This window comes from Meleagris gallopavo, chromosome Z (genome assembly GCF_905368555.1).
Source record: "Meleagris gallopavo chromosome Z, MGAL_WU_HG_1.1, whole genome shotgun sequence".
Lineage (NCBI taxonomy): Eukaryota > Metazoa > Chordata > Aves > Galliformes > Phasianidae > Meleagris > Meleagris gallopavo.
In genome coordinates, this window is record NC_139435.1 from 41,172,750 (window position 1) to 41,191,507 (window position 18,758).

The 18,758-nt window shown below is 37.1% G+C and overlaps 1 protein-coding gene across 2 annotated transcripts in view; it reads left to right on the top strand.

The window, feature by feature from the left end:
• Positions 1 to 18,758, top strand: part of DAPK1 (death associated protein kinase 1) — a 92,030-nt gene that overhangs the window by 56,165 nt on the left and 17,107 nt on the right. For both annotated transcript variants that reach the window (XM_085212899.1, XM_085212900.1), the window contains exons 10-18: positions 799 to 888; positions 2,308 to 2,400; positions 5,632 to 5,751; positions 6,924 to 7,022; positions 7,874 to 7,972; positions 9,504 to 9,602; positions 11,839 to 12,036; positions 13,103 to 13,300; positions 15,783 to 15,881. In XM_085212899.1, coding sequence (XP_085069025.1) covers positions 799 to 888; positions 2,308 to 2,400; positions 5,632 to 5,751; positions 6,924 to 7,022; positions 7,874 to 7,972; positions 9,504 to 9,602; positions 11,839 to 12,036; positions 13,103 to 13,300; positions 15,783 to 15,881 — 1,095 coding nt within the window. The remainder of the gene's footprint in view (positions 1 to 798; positions 889 to 2,307; positions 2,401 to 5,631; positions 5,752 to 6,923; positions 7,023 to 7,873; positions 7,973 to 9,503; positions 9,603 to 11,838; positions 12,037 to 13,102; positions 13,301 to 15,782; positions 15,882 to 18,758) is intronic.

Sequence of the window (18,758 nt, forward strand, 5' to 3'; positions counted from 1 at the left end):
GACAACTGGGGTCATATTGAAGTGATTTTTAAACCAGTAGAGCAAGCACTACGTTTATGTTTCACAGACACATTTTCCACTCTTGCAACAGGAACTATTGTTTTGTACCTTGCAGTGTTCCTTCATAATCTTAACTTTCCAAATGTTCTCCTTCTGCCTTCTCCACTGCTCATATCCTCTCTTACTTTTTCTCATCACTACCTTTACCCGTATTTCCCAATAAAAATAACTTTAAGCACAGCAAAACCAGGTATGTTTCACTGGTAACTGGTGCTTAACATTAACCTGTGAGAAATATCAAAGGCTGAGCTTACTGGATAGGTAGGTGGGATACGATTGTGATTTTGTTCCAGCAGCATCTAGCTAATGACTCTAAGATTGGAACTAAGTTTGACTAAATTAAGCCAGGAAATTTTCCTAGAAGACATGTTTTGTCTAGGAAATAATACACAATTCTTCCATCACAGTGGTACATAATAATGAAGCTTATCTTTAGAATGATAAATCAACATTCTTTGGCTTTTTGATTTATTGTTTAAAAAAACAAACAAAAAACCCAACTTAGTATTTCATTAAATATTCTTAGACCTGGATTTTCTTTAGACTGTATTCATAGGGAATTCCACCTGCATGCCTCACTAGATTGTGGGTATTCAAATACATACTTACATTATAAAAACAGCATCACATATAATAAAGTAATTGTAAATGGAAGTCTTACATAAAGGAAGATGTTTTATGAAAGTTCTGGTTTTAACTGTGGGATATTTCATAGCTATATTTTACTTTTGCTCACAGCCTAAAGACACTCAGCAAGCACTGAGTAGGAAAGCATCTGCAGTGAATATGGAGAAATTCAAGAAATTTGCAGCACGGCGAAAATGGAAAGTAAGTCATTCAATAAATCGTCTCAGTGCTGGTAACATATAAATCCAATAGTGTTACCTGCTCTGGAAAAACATGCTTTTCCTTTGTCATTTGGAATAAAGTAGGAGCTTGAGTGTAGTGAGAAGACTTCCTTGCTAATGGTCTGCACAGAAGTGCTCGTGTGTGTGGAGTGTTTACGTGCTAGTTGTTTGTTGTTATCACCTATCTTGCTCATGTTTATAGAGGAAAGGCATTCCCAGATGTAGGTTCATGTTTTTGTGGCAGTAATACAGGTAAATCAAACATTTTTTAAGCAGGCCTCACAGAATTAATTGTTCCACCAAGTTGTGCCAACATCCAGCAGAATACGAAGACTCTTTTGCAAAGGGCTTTTGCTCTGACACTACCAGTCTATTTACAGGAAAACATCATTTAATCTTCTCAGAAGTGAGGCAGGGTATTAACTGAAGTTGTTGGTCAATGCAGTTCTTTCCTTCTGTGTGCACACTAGGGAATTCAAACTGATAGTAAGCAAGGACTGACTACTGTTTATACGAGGAGAGTGAAACATGACACAACAGAAGTCTGTAATATTAGAAAAAGAGCTTTACTGATTTCACAGAATCACAGAATTGTAGGGGTTGGAAGGGACCTCTAGAGATCATCGAGACCAACCCCCCTGCCAAAGCAGGTTCCCTACACCAGGTCGCACAGGTAGGCGTCCAGGCGAGACTTGAATATCTCCAGACAAGGAGACTCCACAACCTCCCTGGGCAGCCTGTTCCAGTGCTCCGTCACCCTCACCGTGAAGAAGTTCTTACGCACATTCGTGCAAAACTTCCAGAAATAAAATAATTTTGCTAAGCCACTGAGCAGAAACAAAAACTATCCAGATATACCTGTAATTTTTTTTTTTTTTTTTTTTTTTGCCACAGTGCAGTGTCTCTGTTTGGTAAATACCTATGGTGTTTATTAAACTGAAATATTAATTTTCTTCCTTAATATTAAATTGTAAGTCTAGGAATATCTTACTGCATATATATATATATATACATCTGTATATATATATATATATATAATACAATAACAGCTTAAGAGAATGTTGTCAGTTAATTTGTGCCCAGTTAGATTTTCAGTTTGTGCTTTAAAATCCACACATTTAATTACTTTCCATGTTTTGCTCTGTATCTGAATAGCTTTTAGAAATAGTACCAATCCAAAAATATTATACAGTTCTACTAGTGTAAATGAATAGCTTATCTGTATTATAGATGATGATTCAAATGCAACTTCAAAAAGAGATGGGAGAGAGATTGGAATAAAACTTGTTTGTGTTAGTAATAGACAGTCTTCCTTTAAAAGCTCTGCAATAGCATTCTATCACAAGTATTGTTTCGATTTTTGTTTTGATATAGCTTTTCTCTTCTTATTTTTAAAAAGCAATCAGTACGTTTGATATCCTTGTGCCAAAGATTATCAAGATCCTTCTTGTCCAGAAGTAATATGAGTGTTGCTAGGAGTGATGATACTCTGGTAAGTGTATACATGTATGATTAGGAAGCCTTAATACATCTGAAATGTTTTCTGAAATAATTCTAAGACGAGTATTGGACAAAACGTGCCGGATTAATAAATGCTCAGATGTAGGAAGAAATAGATTTTAAATCTACAAAGGGCAATTATCCACAGTCTGTTCTTGTGCATGACACCAACTTTGAAATTTCATTTATCAGTTACTGTTGAAAGAGGGCATCAAGCTCCCTTGCGGGTGTGGCGAAAGAGATGTGGACTCCTTCGCTGGTGCAGCACAAAGGACTTTTATTGAAGGTGCTTACCACCTTTTATACCCGCGCAGTGCAACAGTTTTCCCGCTGCAACCAAGTCTGGTTACATGTGAGGGCTAGGGGCCTTGTGGTGTTTATGTCTGGCTCAAGTTATTGTTGAGGTTTACCGCTCATTAGCAATACAACGACACTCTTTATGCCACAAGTTACCATACAGCTTGTGCTTGAAATTCATTTATCTATTTTTTAGTTTTATTCAGGGGGAATTTTAGTACTGTAGCAATTATAATGCGGAAAAGTTGCATCTGACTTTTTCCATAGGACAGTATAACATAAAATAATACTGTGGGTATTTTTAACAGAGCATTCAGAATTACTGAGCCTCCATAGATATGACAAATGCCAGACAGCAATATCAAAGTAAGGATAGTACGCAGTGATTTAAGGACAACATATTAGAGTTGGCAGTATTCAGTTTTGGGGATTGTATATATCTACTGGATTTTAAGTAGTAGCAATTGTATGCTTTGAAATTAACACTTTCTCATAAATCCAGAATCATCTTATTTATCTTACTCTCCATATTCAGAAATCCTGTGTGATCAGCAACAACGATATGTTTAGAACTGGGTAACTTCATTTTTCCTGTGCATTAATAGTATCATACTTCAAAAATTCCACAAAGCCTCTTTTGTTCTTGTTATCTTTTTTGTACCCCCTTCTGTAACCCCACATATCTTTGTCTCCATTTTCTCCTATCTTTCTGCTTCCACGCTGCTTATTCTCTTTTTCCACTTTCCCCACTTCCCCCACCCCAGCTTATCAGCTGTCATTATGTCTTTTAACACTCCATCAGCGTTCCATACCTGTACTGCAGCAGAAGAGATCATTTTCTGCACATTCTAATGTTAGATTTTTAAAAAGTATGAAGGAAATAAGAGGTTCAGATATTTGGCTCAGTGAATTTCAGTGCATGGGAGAAAAATAAAGTTATGTCCGCAAATGTACCTAGGCTCATTATTTATTTTCTAGATTCCTACCTGGTCCATATGAATGCATGAAAGCTGGATCCAAAGTACCTCTTCTACAGCATATCCCTGGATAACACAAAACTCAATTCTGCATTTTGTATTTGTGTGTGTCTTATCTTTTTAATGTGTTGAACATGTTAGAAAAGACCTCTAAGATCCTTGAGTCCAGTGATGTACCTAACACTGAAAAGTGTGCCACTAAAGCATGTCACATACACACATCTCTTAAATACCTCCAGGGATTGTGATTCTACTGCCTCCCTGGGCAATAACTGACCAATACCTGATCACCCTTTTTTTCCGAAGAAATTCTTCCTGATTTCCAATCTAAACCACTTATTGAAAGGAGGGAGGGCACAACTTAAGGCCGTTGCCACATGTCACCTTAGAAAAGAGTTGACATTGTCTTCGCTGCAACCTCCTGTCAGGTTGTTGTAGAGAGTAATGAGGTCTTCCCTCAACCTCCTTTTCTCCGGACTTCATAGCCCCAGTTCCTTCAGCCCACCCCTCATGTGTCATGTTTTGTAGTCCTTTCATTAGCTTTGTTGCTCTTTTCCCATGCTTAGACAAGTCAATATTCTTTTTGTATTAATAGGCCCAAAACTGAACACAGTATTCAAGGTGCAGTCTAACCAGTGCCAAGTATAGAGAGACAATCACTTCTCCACTGGCCACCCTATTTCTGATATAGGCCAGGACACCACTTTAAGCATTCCTGGCCACCTGGGGACACTGCAGGCTCATGTTCAGCTGGTTACTGATCAGCACCCCCTTCTCTATTAGGAAGTTTTCCAACCACTTTTCCTGAAATGTATACCACTGCGTGTGGTTATTATGACATAAGTGCAGCACCCAGCATCTTTTTTAAATGCCACACTGTTGAATGCAGACTGTACATATAGTCTATCCAAATCCCTCTTGAGAGATAACCCTCAAGCAGATAACACTCCTTCCCAATGTGGTGTCATCTACAAACATACTGAGAGCACACTCAATACCCTCGTCAGTATTACTGATAAAGATATAAAAACTGACATAAATACTGAGCCCTAGAGAATACCACCTGTGAACAGTTACCGACCAGATTTAACTCCATTCACAAAGACCCTTTGGACTCAGCTATCCAACTAGTTTTTTACATAGTGAACAGTACATCCATCCAAGTCATGAGGAGCAAGTTTCTCTAGGAGGAGGTTTTGGGAAACAGAATTGAATGCCTTCCTGAAATCCATGTAAACAATATCCACAGCCTTTCTCACATCCACTAAGTGGGTAATGTTGTAGAAGAAGACCAGGTTAGTCAGGCAGAACCTGCCTTTCATAAGTCCATTCTGATAAGGTCTGATCACCTGATTGTCCTGTATGTGCCATTTGATGGCACTCAAGGCGATCTGCTCAATGATCTTGCCTGGCACCAAGGTCAAAATGACCTGTAATTCCCCTCATCTTCCTTTCTGCGCTACCTGCAGATGGGCATTGCATTTCCTAGTATCTAGTCAATTGGGAACTCTCCAGTTATCCAAGATTGCTGGTAAATTTTTCAGAGTGGCTTGTTTAGCGTTTCAACCAGCTCCATCAGCACCCTTGAGTAGATCCTATCCAGCCATATAGATTTGTGCAATCAAGAGGCATAGTAGGCTGCTGACCATTTCCCTTTGGATACATGCATGTAATTAGTTCTGCTGGAATTAGTTCTATGTCTGGAATCTTAGTGAATAATGAGTTTATAGATTAAGTATTATTGCACTAGAAAAGGTGCAGGGCTTTTTGGGGTGACTTTCAAACAACATTCAAACATTTTATCTGTATGCTTCACAAAGGATTACTTTCATCAGAAGACTTCAAAATTTCATTTTTTAAAATTTTTCAGTGTCTTTGCAACTGTTGAGTTTGAGAGGGGTTGTTTTTCTTGAAGCTAACAGTTTTTCTTCTTTGTCTTTAATTACAAGGATGAGGAAGATTCTTTTGTGATGAAAGCTATTATTCACGCCATCAATGATGACAATGTTCCTGGATTACAGCACCTTCTGGGATCTCTGGCAAATTACGATGTCAATCAACCTAACAAGGTAGAGTGTGGGTCTGTGATGAGGTGGGTGGCAAACTAGTTCTAACCCTGTTGAATATATCAGTGTGGCTGTAATAGAAATGTAACACATGAAATGAAAAAGAAATGTCAAGTGGATGGGAAATTGTTCTGCCTTTCTTCAGGGAAAATTTTAATAGGTTCTGCCTGCAGTCTTCTTAGACTACCTGAAAATGGAGCCTGAAATATGCTTTTGAAAAAGCCATTGAAAAACTACTAATCAAATCTGTTTAAAAGAGCTTTGTTACATTGGAGATTAGCCTTTGCTTCAGTTTGCAACTGTTCCTTAGAGCACATAAAGGTGGCTGAACATGTACAAATAACCAGACTGACAAACCAGCTTTGCAAAGCACTCTCAGAAACAAAAGTCCCGTACAGCAGAAACTGTATATATGAACACGATGTTAGATTGGGCCATTAATTTTCAGAAACAAAATGAGTTGCCTGCTGAAGAATTTTAGTATCCTGCAGCTGCTCGAGTGGGGTATTTTAACTGTGCCTAGGAGACTGAGGTTCCATTGCTGGCTCTGCTGTTAAACCTTGGATAAATTATCTCAGCTTTGACTTTTCAGGTTTGGTGGTTTTTTTTGAATGATTTTAATGTTCATTATAAAACACTTCAAGAAGTATTCTTGAAGAGTACTGTGAAAGGAAAGCATTTATCATTTTGCTGTGAAGGAGTCCTGAATACGCATTTTTGTTCAAATGCTGCAGTACCATTTAACTTTCTAATATGTTGTTAGTGGGTTGTGTCTTTGAGATATTGTGGCCAAAAACTTACATATTGTTTTTATATTCTTTTCTTTTTTTATAAGCTGTTTGAAATGTAGCTATAAAGAAATTGTGAAAGGGACCATCTTTGGAAAACTGGGCTAGTGAGAACTTAACATTATTATTCCTAAATTGAAAAGTGTGCTGTTAACATTTTGTGTCATTTAGCCTGCGTGACTTCATCGCAAAAAAATGCAGCAAATTGATATATAATAAATTTAGTTGGACAAAGGAATGAGCTATTTACTGTACAATACTCCTGAAAGACTTATTTAAAACTGGACACCCAGAGATGCCATTAACTGTCTTTCTTTTGTCCCAATCTCTGTCCTTAATCCTTCAAAATTTAAATACATTATTCTTGCTTGTATTTTTCATTATTAGCATGGAACACCTCCACTACTCATTGCTGCTGGCTGTGGAAACATTCAGATGCTTCAGTTGCTTCTAAAGCGTGGATCCCGTATTGATGTCCAAGATAAAGTAAGAATTCTGATTTGTCACTGTTTCTATATAAGATTTTCGCATTCAGTATAGCTAGCAGAGGACAGGCAGTTCAGAACAGGTTGTATTGGAAATGAAAAAGTATGTGCTGTAGAGCTTGTTTTGTAAGGTATCCACTAGTCTCCATAGCAAAAAGATAAATGCAAATTTTTAATACTTTCATTTGCTACTAATGCATATATCCTCATTTTGATCACTTTATTAGTTGTGGTAATTTGAATGATAAAATGTAATCTTAAAATGAATCTTAAAATGTAGCTCTTGCTTATTAAGTTGACTGCGTTTGTTCAAATTAGTAATTGCCCTAAATCAAAATGGTGAACTTTGTTCAGTATGAAAATGATAAGCACACATTTCAGCAGTGAGGAATGTCACAACTAAAATTCAGGTACACTTTGCAATTAGTGCTTCTTCATAATATCTTTAAATGATCTGGCTCTCATTTAAAGTGAACTTGAAGCACTGTCTGCTCCTACCTAATAAATGGAAAAATAAGCACAACAGAGGTTTTTATTTTATGACTTCTCCATAATCTCACTTGCAAGAGTGAAGAGGATTATCCTTTGCATAGAGTTAGTTATCCTGTTAATTATCCTTGTACAGAGTGTGGTGGAGTTTTTGGTATTGATATGTCCAGTTGTTAAACCAATTTGAGGGAAAAAAGTATATATATAAAAAGGTTGATATAAGAGATGAGCGCAAATTTACTCTGATGAGTCTGATTTGTTCAGTATATCAGTATACATGTATGTGCATTTTTACCTCAGTAAATGTCTAAAATCAGGATTCTAAAGTGATTGCTGACACCTATAATCAAACATTTTGGGCAGGCCGGATCTAACGCGATCTACTGGGCTTCTCGACATGGTCATATAGAAACACTGAAATTTCTGAATGAGAATAAATGTCCTCTGGATGTAAGGGATAAGGTAAGAACAAAATCTCTTCCATATTTCATGGGGACAGCTTGTTTGGTATTTTGTTTTCATAAAACTTTACCTTCGCAAAGAGAGAGAGGTCTTTGGATTGAAATGATTTTGAGCTGTGAATTTTTGATTCTTCATGTGTGTAGCAAAAATGCTAAATCACAGCCTGAAACAGCTGTTAGTTGAACACCTGGTGGAAGGTAGAGCCAACCCAAAGGAGCTCAGGTGCAAGCAATGCACCAGAGTGACCAGACGGAATGGAGCCAGAACTCACCCCCTCCCAAACTTCATTTAAGGGTTGGCAGTAGAGGCAAGGGTATCTTGCAAGAGATTCCTGCCTACCTGAGGCCTTCCAAAGGTAAGCAACTTTTTTTTTTCTTTTTTTTCTGCATTTATGTCTGCCACACTAAGGCTTCTCCTCACTTGCTGCAGCCTGGGACTCTGCTATCCTGCTGTCATTGCTGTGTTTTTCACATCATAGCACTACAAAATGACTGAATTTTTTTAGTTTGGTTTTACAAGCTGACATAGAGGGCTTAATAACACAGCTTTTAAGTAGCTGAATGTACTGATTATTCTTCTGATGGATGTTAACCAAGTGTGCATATAAATGTGGTGAGTACATGGTGGGTAGGTGGAGAAGAACAAACCTAAATTAATTTTCACATGAACACTGGATTTTGCATTGGAACTCAGTGTAAAATCGTGATTCTGTTTTTCATTCATCTTGATTGAAAATCACTTTAGTCTGACAAATAGATTTTACTTTATTGAGTATAAAGGAGGTTAAGAACTTAGAGTTGATGAGCTGTTAGCCTGTATTTCACAGTTATTTCAGCAACATTTGCCTGAAAAGCCAGTTGCTGTTACAAGCTTATACCACAGCAATATTTCCATGCTAGCCAAAGCTCCAGTACAGAAGCAGTTATACTTGTGAAATGTATGTAGTTGTGAAATGTGCTTTGGTCATTGAACTAGCGAAAGGAAAGGCATACTAGCAATATCAGTATTCAATTCCTGATAGAAATACTGGAAGAGGAATTACACTGTTAGTACAAATACTGTTTCTTTGTAATGTAACTATAAAAAAAGTTTGCAAATTACTTTATGTAATAACCAAAATACATGTACCAAAGAATATAATGAAATGTTAGGTCAACTCCTTACATGTGTGGATGTACAGTTGAGAAGGATAGTAAGAATAGGAATAGGATACCTGTTTCAGTGGCAACTATGCACACATCAGTCTCTTCATATTACTCAGAAATTCCATTGTGGCTGCAATCTTCAGCAAATTAAATAGGAAAGTAAGTTCCAGGAAAGGATTGCCTTTGAAGAAATACCTTTTGTCTGGTGGTATCATGATTGTCACATACAACTACAGTTTGCAAACTGGAGACCTCTGTTAACTGTAGCTGTTACGGTACAGGAAGAAAGGTGTGCCCCAAGTAGTACAGACTATCAAGCTGTACATAGTGGTGTGAATTTGGGACAACATACAAAATTACACTGTTATGTTCTTTTGTAATTGCAGTCTGGGGAGACAGCTCTTCATGTTGCAGCTCGATATGGGCATGTGGATGTGGTTCAGTTTCTCTGTAGTGTTGGATCCAATCCAAACTTCCAAGATAAGGTGAAGTACTTTCTGCTTTTCCTACAGAAATACAGCTTTAGTGTAAGTGGACAAAACTCTAAGCCTTTCCTTGCAGCCTCTAATATGTTTGAATTTCCTTTTAGTATCTTAAGGACAGCTGTAAGAAGGAAGGGGACAGACTCTTCAGGAGGATCTGTTGTGACAGGACAAGGGGAAATGTTCTCAAATTAAAAGTGGGGGATTTAGATTGGATACAAGGAAGAAGTTTTTTACAGTGAGGGTGGTGAGGCACTGGAACAGACTCCTGTCCCTAGAGATGTTCAGGGCCAGGCTGGACCAGATTCTGAGCACCCTGAGCTAGCTGTAAGAGTCCTTGTTCATCACAGGGGAGTTGGATTTGATCACCTTCAAAGGTACTGGATCATTCTATGATTCTGTGAATTTGGAAAAGACAAAAAATTCAAATCACAGAAGTCTTCACAGAATCACAGAATCACAGAATTGTAGGGGTTGGAAGGGACCTCTAGAGATCATCGAGACCAACCCCCCTGCCAAAGCAGGTTCCCTACACCAGGTCGCACAGGTAGGCGTCCAGGCGAGACTTGAATATCTCCAGACAAGGAGACTCCACAACCTCCCTGGGCAGCCTGTTCCAGTGCTCCATCACCCTCACCGTGAAGAAGTTCTTACGCACATTTGTGTGGAACTTCCTATGCTGCAGCTTATGTCCGTTTCCCCTCGTCCTGTCTCCACGTACCACTGAAAAGAGACTGGCCTCACCGCTATGGCCGCCACACCTCAGATATTTATAAACCTGGATTAGATCCCCTCTCAGTCGTCTTTTCTCAAGGCTAAACAGACCCAGTTCACTTAGCCTTTCTTCACAGGGGAGATGCTCCAGGCCCTTCACCATCTTTGTGGCCCTCCGCTGGACTCTTTCCAAGAGATCCCTGTCTTTTTTGTACTGGGGAGCCCAGAACTGGACACAGTACTCCAGATGAGGCCTTACCAGGGCAGAGTAGAGGGGGAGGATCACCAAAGTCTTGGTACCTCTTAATAAATAGCTACTCAAAAATAGTGCATAAACCAACCAACCACTGCTGTACTCAGCGCAAATTAACTTAGAAATGGAAGCTTAAAGATGAAGAAGCTTCATATCATGCCGGTCCAGCTGGTGGTGTGTGAGTTCAGCTAACACTTCATTACTTGTTGGTTTGATTTCAGCAGCTTTTTAATGAGACATGAGAGAGTTCAAAAGTGTCAACCATTTTTGAAAACAGAAGAAGCGTTCAGAAGGGTTCCTTTAAAGATACTTTTTGTTCTGTGGGCTCTGAACTGTCAAGTCTTGTAAGAAGATGAAAGAAAAGTCTTAACTGAGAAAGAAAACATACATTCAACCCTAAATTCACTGATACTCTCTTGTGCATGGATGTTGACTTATGGGACTAAAATTTGGCATCCTGTAGGGCTATATGTGTATTGTTTAAGCAGAATCAAATTTTACTTCCTTCCTTAATTTTTTTTTTACAGAAACCTTGATTGCAGCCTAAGTCCTCTAATATCACTAACTGTCTGTTGTTATTAATCAAGTACAGAAGGGATATTTCATTTCTAAGAATTTGAAAAAAACTTTGTTACAGTTCTTGTTTTGTAGCGCGATACACAACCAGTAGTTTCAATAACATATTTTTATGAAACATTTGAATTTCCTGATGATGCTCCACACAATTGTTACAAAATACAGAGATATTGGAAATGACACTTTAAATCTTCCTTGGTTCAAACAAACAAACAAAAAAAAATGTCTCAAGCTGAAATTTTTGTGAGATTTATATATGTCCTTGGTGAGTTATCTGTCTTAAACACTACTTTAGTCCCTTGGCATGCAAGATGTGGACGTAGGAAGCATTTATGAATGAGAAGCACTTTTCAAGTAGGAGGACCAAGACAATTAGCCTTAATGCCACGGAAATGTCTGGTCTAGTACTACTCACATTCAGAGTGTTGTCAGTAGATAGCCTTACAGTGAGAAATATAGACTCCCAGAATCCAGGCGATGATGCAAATCTAGTGCTTCATTGTAATCCCTTAGTGTGTCAACAGGAACTACTTGAGAACATCAGCATTTTAAAATTATCACCTTCCTACAAGGCTTATATAGTAGACTGTCTTTTTCCTGCCATCTTACTTTTTCTCTAAGTTAAGGAGGTGAATTGCTTCTTGTAACATTTGTTTCTCTTTTTCATTGTGGGTTGTTTTTATTCTGTGTCTCTAGGAAGAAGAAACCCCATTGCATTGTGCTTCTTGGCATGGATACTACTCCGTTGCTAAAGCACTTTGTGAAGCAGGCTGTGATGTGAACATTAAAAACAGAGAAGGAGAGACTCCACTCTTGACAGCATCTGCTAGGGGGTACCATGATATTGTGGAATGCTTGTCGGAACATGGAGCTGACCTTGATGCAACAGATAAGGTTAGTTATGGGTGAGTGACTTCATTTAGTAGGAATTGCCTCCAGAGTTCACAGGTGTCACAGAGTCATACCTTTGAATTCATTTATTTGAATGCTGCCTGCCAGCATTGTTTTTTGTGATTTGGGATTTCTGAGCAGTTTCTACAGAGAATATGGATGGCTACACTAGTCTTTCAAGTTGCTAGTTGATTATTTTTACTTTTTTATTATTATTATTTTGATTATTCATTATCACCTTATGAATAATATTGAGGAAGATGGAAGGAACATCTGGTTCTGTAACTGTTAACAGGCCACTGACTTAGAGAAAGGATGAATTTAATGTTTGCCTGTGATTCCTGAGGGTCAGATAAATGACACTTGTTCCTAGTACAATCTATTTAAAAATACAACTGCATTTGATCCAAAATCATGTTTTCTCTCTCACAATGTGATCCAAAAAAAATAAACTTTGCATTTATTAGATTATACTTCTGCTATGCCTGTCCTTATAGCTAGCTTTATTGATGGTAGTTACAAACTTGTTACTAAAACATGTTTAGTGCAGTATTGTTTGTTTTTTCCCCAAAAAAGAATTAAACTGATTTTTTTTATTTGATTTTATTTTTTCCAGCCAGCTTGCCTGTAAGTTATTCCACTGAGAAAGCAAGCTCTGTCTCTAAAGTTATAGATTGCTTGACTTTTACATCCCTAACTTCTGTTAGTAAATCTACTGCGATTTACAATGCTGAGCTTATTGTTTCAGTTGATCATGCTCCCACTTTCTGGGGAAATCTTCACTAGAGAATGTGTATTTACATTCATCCATTCCACTGCAAAGCCTGCTGGCTTAATAAAAAATTTGGCTTTCTACTTGTGGATTTGTTCTGACAGATATTGTGCACCTCCCTTCTTCTAGCCCTGCCCTTCCCTTTTGCCTCCCCCCCAGATATATATATATATATTTTTATTATTATTATTATTCTGGAGGCAAGGAAATGCATACGATTACTGGGAAATTATTGTGACTCTGAAAAATACTTCATTTTTATTTTTACCTTACATCTTGGCTCTCTTGTATTTTCAGGATGGTCATATAGCCCTACACCTTGCTGTAAGAAGATGTCAGATAGAAGTAGTTAAAACCCTCATCAATCAAGGCTGTTTTGTAGATTTCCAAGATAGACATGGCAACACTCCTCTACATGTGGCCTGCAAAGATGGCAATGTCCCTATTGTAATGGCACTATGTGAAGCAGGTTGTAACTTGGATGTCGCTAATAAGGTAAATGGGATATGGTACTGAACTGCTTTGTTTAAGAGGTCACCTGTTCCATTGGATGACCTTCGCTACTTTGCTAGTCAGAAAATTATTTTTCCTTCATTTTTATCTCTTAAGTGGCCAAATGCCAAGCATTAAATGACTCATGCTGCAGATTTATCTTTTTCAGTTTAGTTCATGGATTAAAGATCCATGAAGAAGAGACCAAGTGAATTAATTACCACAGTGTATTTTGCCACTCAGTCCTAGTGTTGAAGTCTGTGCCAGCAATCTTCCCTAGATGTGTAGATCATTTCTAGGCACCAGAGAACACAGCTTGTGTGTTTCTGGTGGCCTGAACAGATGCTGGTTTGATGTATTTTAATAACATTAAATTGCTTGCAAAATTGAAGACTGATGCATTTTTATTAAATTTAAATTCAGTACAGATCTGCACTGTCATCTGAACAAGTAATTGAAATCAAGTGTGGATTCTACTGCTGGTTATAAAAATGCATGTTATATTAGCTGGTTTATGGTTTTCTTTCTTGAGTTCATTTATTAAAATAAATGATGATAAAACATTTAACTTAGAATAGAATATCTTCATATATAAAAGAAGTTGTCACCAGTAGAGTATGTGAATTCTCAGAATTAAAATGTTAAAAGTAAAACTTTTCAAAAACTGTAGTTAAATGACTGAAGAAGGTGCTTTTGGGAAATTGTCCTATTGGTTATTCTTTCACTTACAAGTGACAACTAGAGAAGTGATAAACCTTCAGAAATGTTGAATCTGATGCCTATTGATGGATTACTGCCAGGTAAAAGTATGAAATGCCCATTACTGAAGTCAGTAGGCACTTTCCAAAGAGAAAGCTTAATTGCCTGTCTCTAAATTTGGAGATACTAGTGCTTTCTTGGCTTCTATTCTTGTGCTGTTGCTGCAAGATATGGGATAACTAAATGAGGTGCTATGCAGGTTTACCATTCTGGCTTTCCTCCTATGTATCTTTAGGTGAAAAGTAAGCTGTTTGAGGAAATGTTCCTTTAGCTGGTTTGAGTAAGTTTAAAGTCTGCCAACAGACTGCTGACATGCAGTTGATATTTAGTTCCAATGTCTCTCTGCTCTGTTGAATTCTTATGTGCTCTGAATTCAAGTTTTTCTTGTAGATATCTTTATATCGTTATCTATTAATTGTTTGATTCAGATATTGTAATTCATTCTTTCTGGAAACATGCATATTCCTACAGTAACATTTTACTAATGCTTCCATTTATTATGAAAACTGACCTTCTCTGTATTAGCCAGCTAATTAAAGTTGTGGGTTTTCTGGCTTGAAAGCTGTCCAGTGAAATCACTTGGTTTTAATAATTAAAATCATCAGCTGTGAAGTCAAGAAACTTACAGTAATGAGCTCTCTGATCTTGCCTCTGAGCTTAAGTATTACTGAGTAGGCAATTAAATTCAGACTTACTGCTGAGAACACATTTTGGGGAAGTGAATTAATTCAGCAAAAGGCTGGCTTAGCGCGTCTTTTCATATCTGAAAATGCTTAGCTGGGATCAGCCTGGCCTCAAGCATACCATAGGAAAGAACAGTCTTCAAGTGTTCAGTAGATATGGGATCATGGCACAGGAGGTGCAATTAAAGTTCATGTCCTTTTAGTCTTTCAGGAGTCAAGTATATTGGAGTGATTTTTAAGAATACACTTTATTTGAAAGCGTAAGTAAAGGTCTTATGAAGTAAAGGACATTCATATCTACTTGTCCTCTTCAGCAGTGAAACCTTTGATGTGAATCAATTAACTAAGGGCCATCTGTCCTTGGTACTCAAAACTGGCATTGTCCAATGCATATCCAATACCAGTTGAGGGCACTGATAGTTTCTTTCACAGACTGTGTGCAGTAAAACATCATAAACATTTGAGTTTGACAAGCATCTTTCCAGTTTGCAGCTGGCATAAACTTAGCTTTGCTTGCAAGTACTCTTTTTTTGAAGTAAGCAAATGAATTCTGAATGTAGGGTTAAAACAGGGAGAACTGTATTGTAAATATGAAGTGATAAGAGGATTTACAAGTAATGCAAGGATTTACAGTATACAGTAGAATTATTTATGATGTTAGCTGTGAACGTAAAAGACCAGAAGTGATTGATATGAAAACCTGTTGTCAGCAGAAATAGTTGGAGAAAATAGCAAAAACAGGATGAGGAATACTTTCATCACTTTCCTTTTGTCACTATAATCATAGATCCCTTCATGCGCACTCCTTATGTTCATCTCTTATTCCTTGCTAGGAGAAACTGCAGACATGTTATCTTCAGTAATGCTTGGTTTGAAATGAACTTTAAAAAGAGCTTTAAAAACTAAGGGCTTTTTCTTAAAATTTTCACAGTACCTTTGCAGTATATCAGTACATAACAACTCTATGATATGTTTTATTGTTAATCATAAACATTGGAATGATATTCTTTGACAAATGTGACCCTTTATTTTCTCCACAATAGTATGGAAGAACACCTTTACATCTTGCTGCAAACAATGGCATTCTTGAAGTTGTCCGGTTCCTGTGTCTTACTGGTGCCAATGTGGAAGTTTTAACCTCAGTAAGTATTAAGACAGTTCTTCATGCATGTTTTATATACAGTGGTAGAAAACAAGTTAATTTCAAGGGAGAGCAGTGGGGGTTAAATACAATTACATTTTGAAATGAAAAAACAGTAGGTAGTAGAACATCCGCAGCTTGAAAATAATTATCTGTTGTCTACTTGTTCCCTTCTTAAGCTGAATTTTAAACTGGGTACAGTAAAGCTACCACTTCATCTGCGGAGTTTCTTCATTTACGAATTAGTTAGGCATACAGATAACAATGGTGGTCTATTATAGCATTATGTTAAGATATGTCATTTCATACCATGTACAGTTGCTGTACAAATGTATAGTATGTATCCTCTGGGGTTTTTGGAGCAGTTCAAAAGCTTCATTTTCATGTCATAAATGAGTGGGTGCATAGAAGAGTTGAACTAGCCTGCAAGTATCTTTGTAAAAACAAATAATTTATGTCAGATCAATCAGTACTATTGCTTGCAGTTAGCAGCACTCAAGATATCTTTCTTACTGCTTTGAGCAGCAATGTCATTACTGGCATATCTTCCTTCTTCCTAAATGCCTCATACACTCTCTATACATCCAAGGCATTGTATACACCTTTACCTGCCCACCCAGCATAACTTATTTTCAGAAGACTTGCACTGGTTTATGCTGCTCCTTGCTCTAATCACTGCATTCTAATCTGAAATAACTGTTTCTCTATATATTGAAATCGTGTGACTATGATTTGGTTATAACAGACTGTTTTTTCAAAGTTCTTGCTTACATGAAGTATCCCTGAGACAACAAAAATGGAGAGAGAAGGAAGATTTCTATCCCATTTGCTTTAGCTGTTTGATGGAAATTACATTTTTGCTCTCCCATACATTGAGCACTGTTTTTTTTTTTTCCTGTGAGTATGTATCTCACATGACGCCCTTCAAAAGTAGTCATTAAAACCATTGAAATTATGGCTTGAAGAAGTTTAGTATCTAAAAATGACATCTGGAAATCTAGGTCAGTGGCTGCTATGTCCTCTATTAATCAGCAATGAAATGTGCTGTGGACTTCATGGGGCATGTTACAGCTTTTTCTTTGCCACCTGCTTTTGTCCTTCGTTTGGTTTTTTTGTTTGTTTTTTGTTTGTTTGTTTTTTGTTTTGTTTGTTTGTTTGTTTGTTTTTTGTCTCATTCTGTATTTCTGTTGTCAATACTGCATACTGTAGAGGTGAGATATAAGGAAAAAAAAGTGTGGATAGGGGATTCATGAGCTGTATCAGCTCACTTATGTCAAAATGACTATGTTGGTATAATTGTCCATCTATTCCTTGTAATTTTTATCTCTGTAGCTTGTATCACTGTGAATGAGATGACAAAGTAAATAGTGCTGATGCTAACACTATCAGGAGGAACATACTGAATATACATTAATCGCAGAATAATAAAATGGCTTATGTGTGAGGGGTCATCAAACAAACCACTGAAACAGTGTTGTCAATCACTAATCAGTCACTGGATCAGACTGCCTAGGGCCCCGTCCAGTCTTGAACATCTCCAGGGATAAGGCATCCATAGCTTCTCTGTCAGCCTGTTCCAGTGCCTCACCACCCTTTTAGTGAAAGATTTCCCCCCATGTTTAACCTAAATCTTCCCTCTTTAGTTTAAAACCATTACCTCTTGTCTTATCTAACCATGCAATGTGGATCAGCACAGATGCAAAGATTCTTGTCCTTGTTACATCTTTCTAAGGAAAAAGAATTTTAAGAAATTCAGATGTTTCTTCAGTAAAATTGCAGACACCTTTAAATTTTGGAAGGAATTTTTAAGGGTGAGATGTTTGTTCAGAATTAGTTGCTTCATAACCCATGATTCTGACTATTACCTGCTAATGTTCCTTTCCTTTTCTGTATTAATTATCTGAAATTCTGGAGTACATAGAAACTTCTGTGGAAAACTGAAAATGGCTCCTGTATGTGGATACCCAGTTATCAAAGATGCCTGTTTCGTGTATCAGGCAATAGTTAACAGGCTTGTCAGAAACTACTTAAGGCTATACAAACTCCACATGAAAAACTACTATATAAAAAATGGAAGGCCAAGAAAGAGGTCTTAATTTTCCAGAACTTTGTCTTAATATGTGAAAGCTCTTTCATTAAAAATAAAAATAAAAAAAATAGAGAAGTAAAATCCTTGTGGATTAGTTACTTGCTGCCAAAATATAAAACAACATCAGCATTAATCTGGTTGTAACAGGAAAAATAGCACTTTTTCTTTCAGCTTATTTCATATTAAACTGCTGATGTTTGATACATGGGTAATTAAACGTCAAGAATAGGATGCTGAAGGTAGCTTTTCTCTTTTTGAATTTGCTGATGCAGTTTAAACCACATCCTTTATAGTCTTCATGCTTTCTTTATTCCTCCACTGGCTTATATGCTGTCATCATTCTTCATCCATTAGCAAAACAAACAAAATTCACCTGCAAAATTAATGCAAGTGAATATGCTAACGTGTCCTCTTTGTGAACTGCTTAAACTTTGAAATCTATTTAGAAAATAGTATCTATTAGATTATAGTAATTTCTATATATATTTCTACTAACTGGTGAGAAAAGAAGAATACCGAAAGATAGTACTGCATCACTCTAAGGCTCTGAATTCAAAGTGTGTTTGTACAGTGGCATCAAGATGCTAATTTGTAAACAAAATACTATGGTGTATTTCATTGTGTGTATCTTTGCACTACTTAAGAAAACAGGAATTCCAGTGGGCATAGTTAGTACTGCGTCATTTATTTTTTTTCTCTTCTCCCTGACTCACCTGTGTCTGACAGTAATTATTCTGTTATTGCCTTAACCAGAGTTGATCTGTGTTGCACGTAACTTTTTCTTGTGGG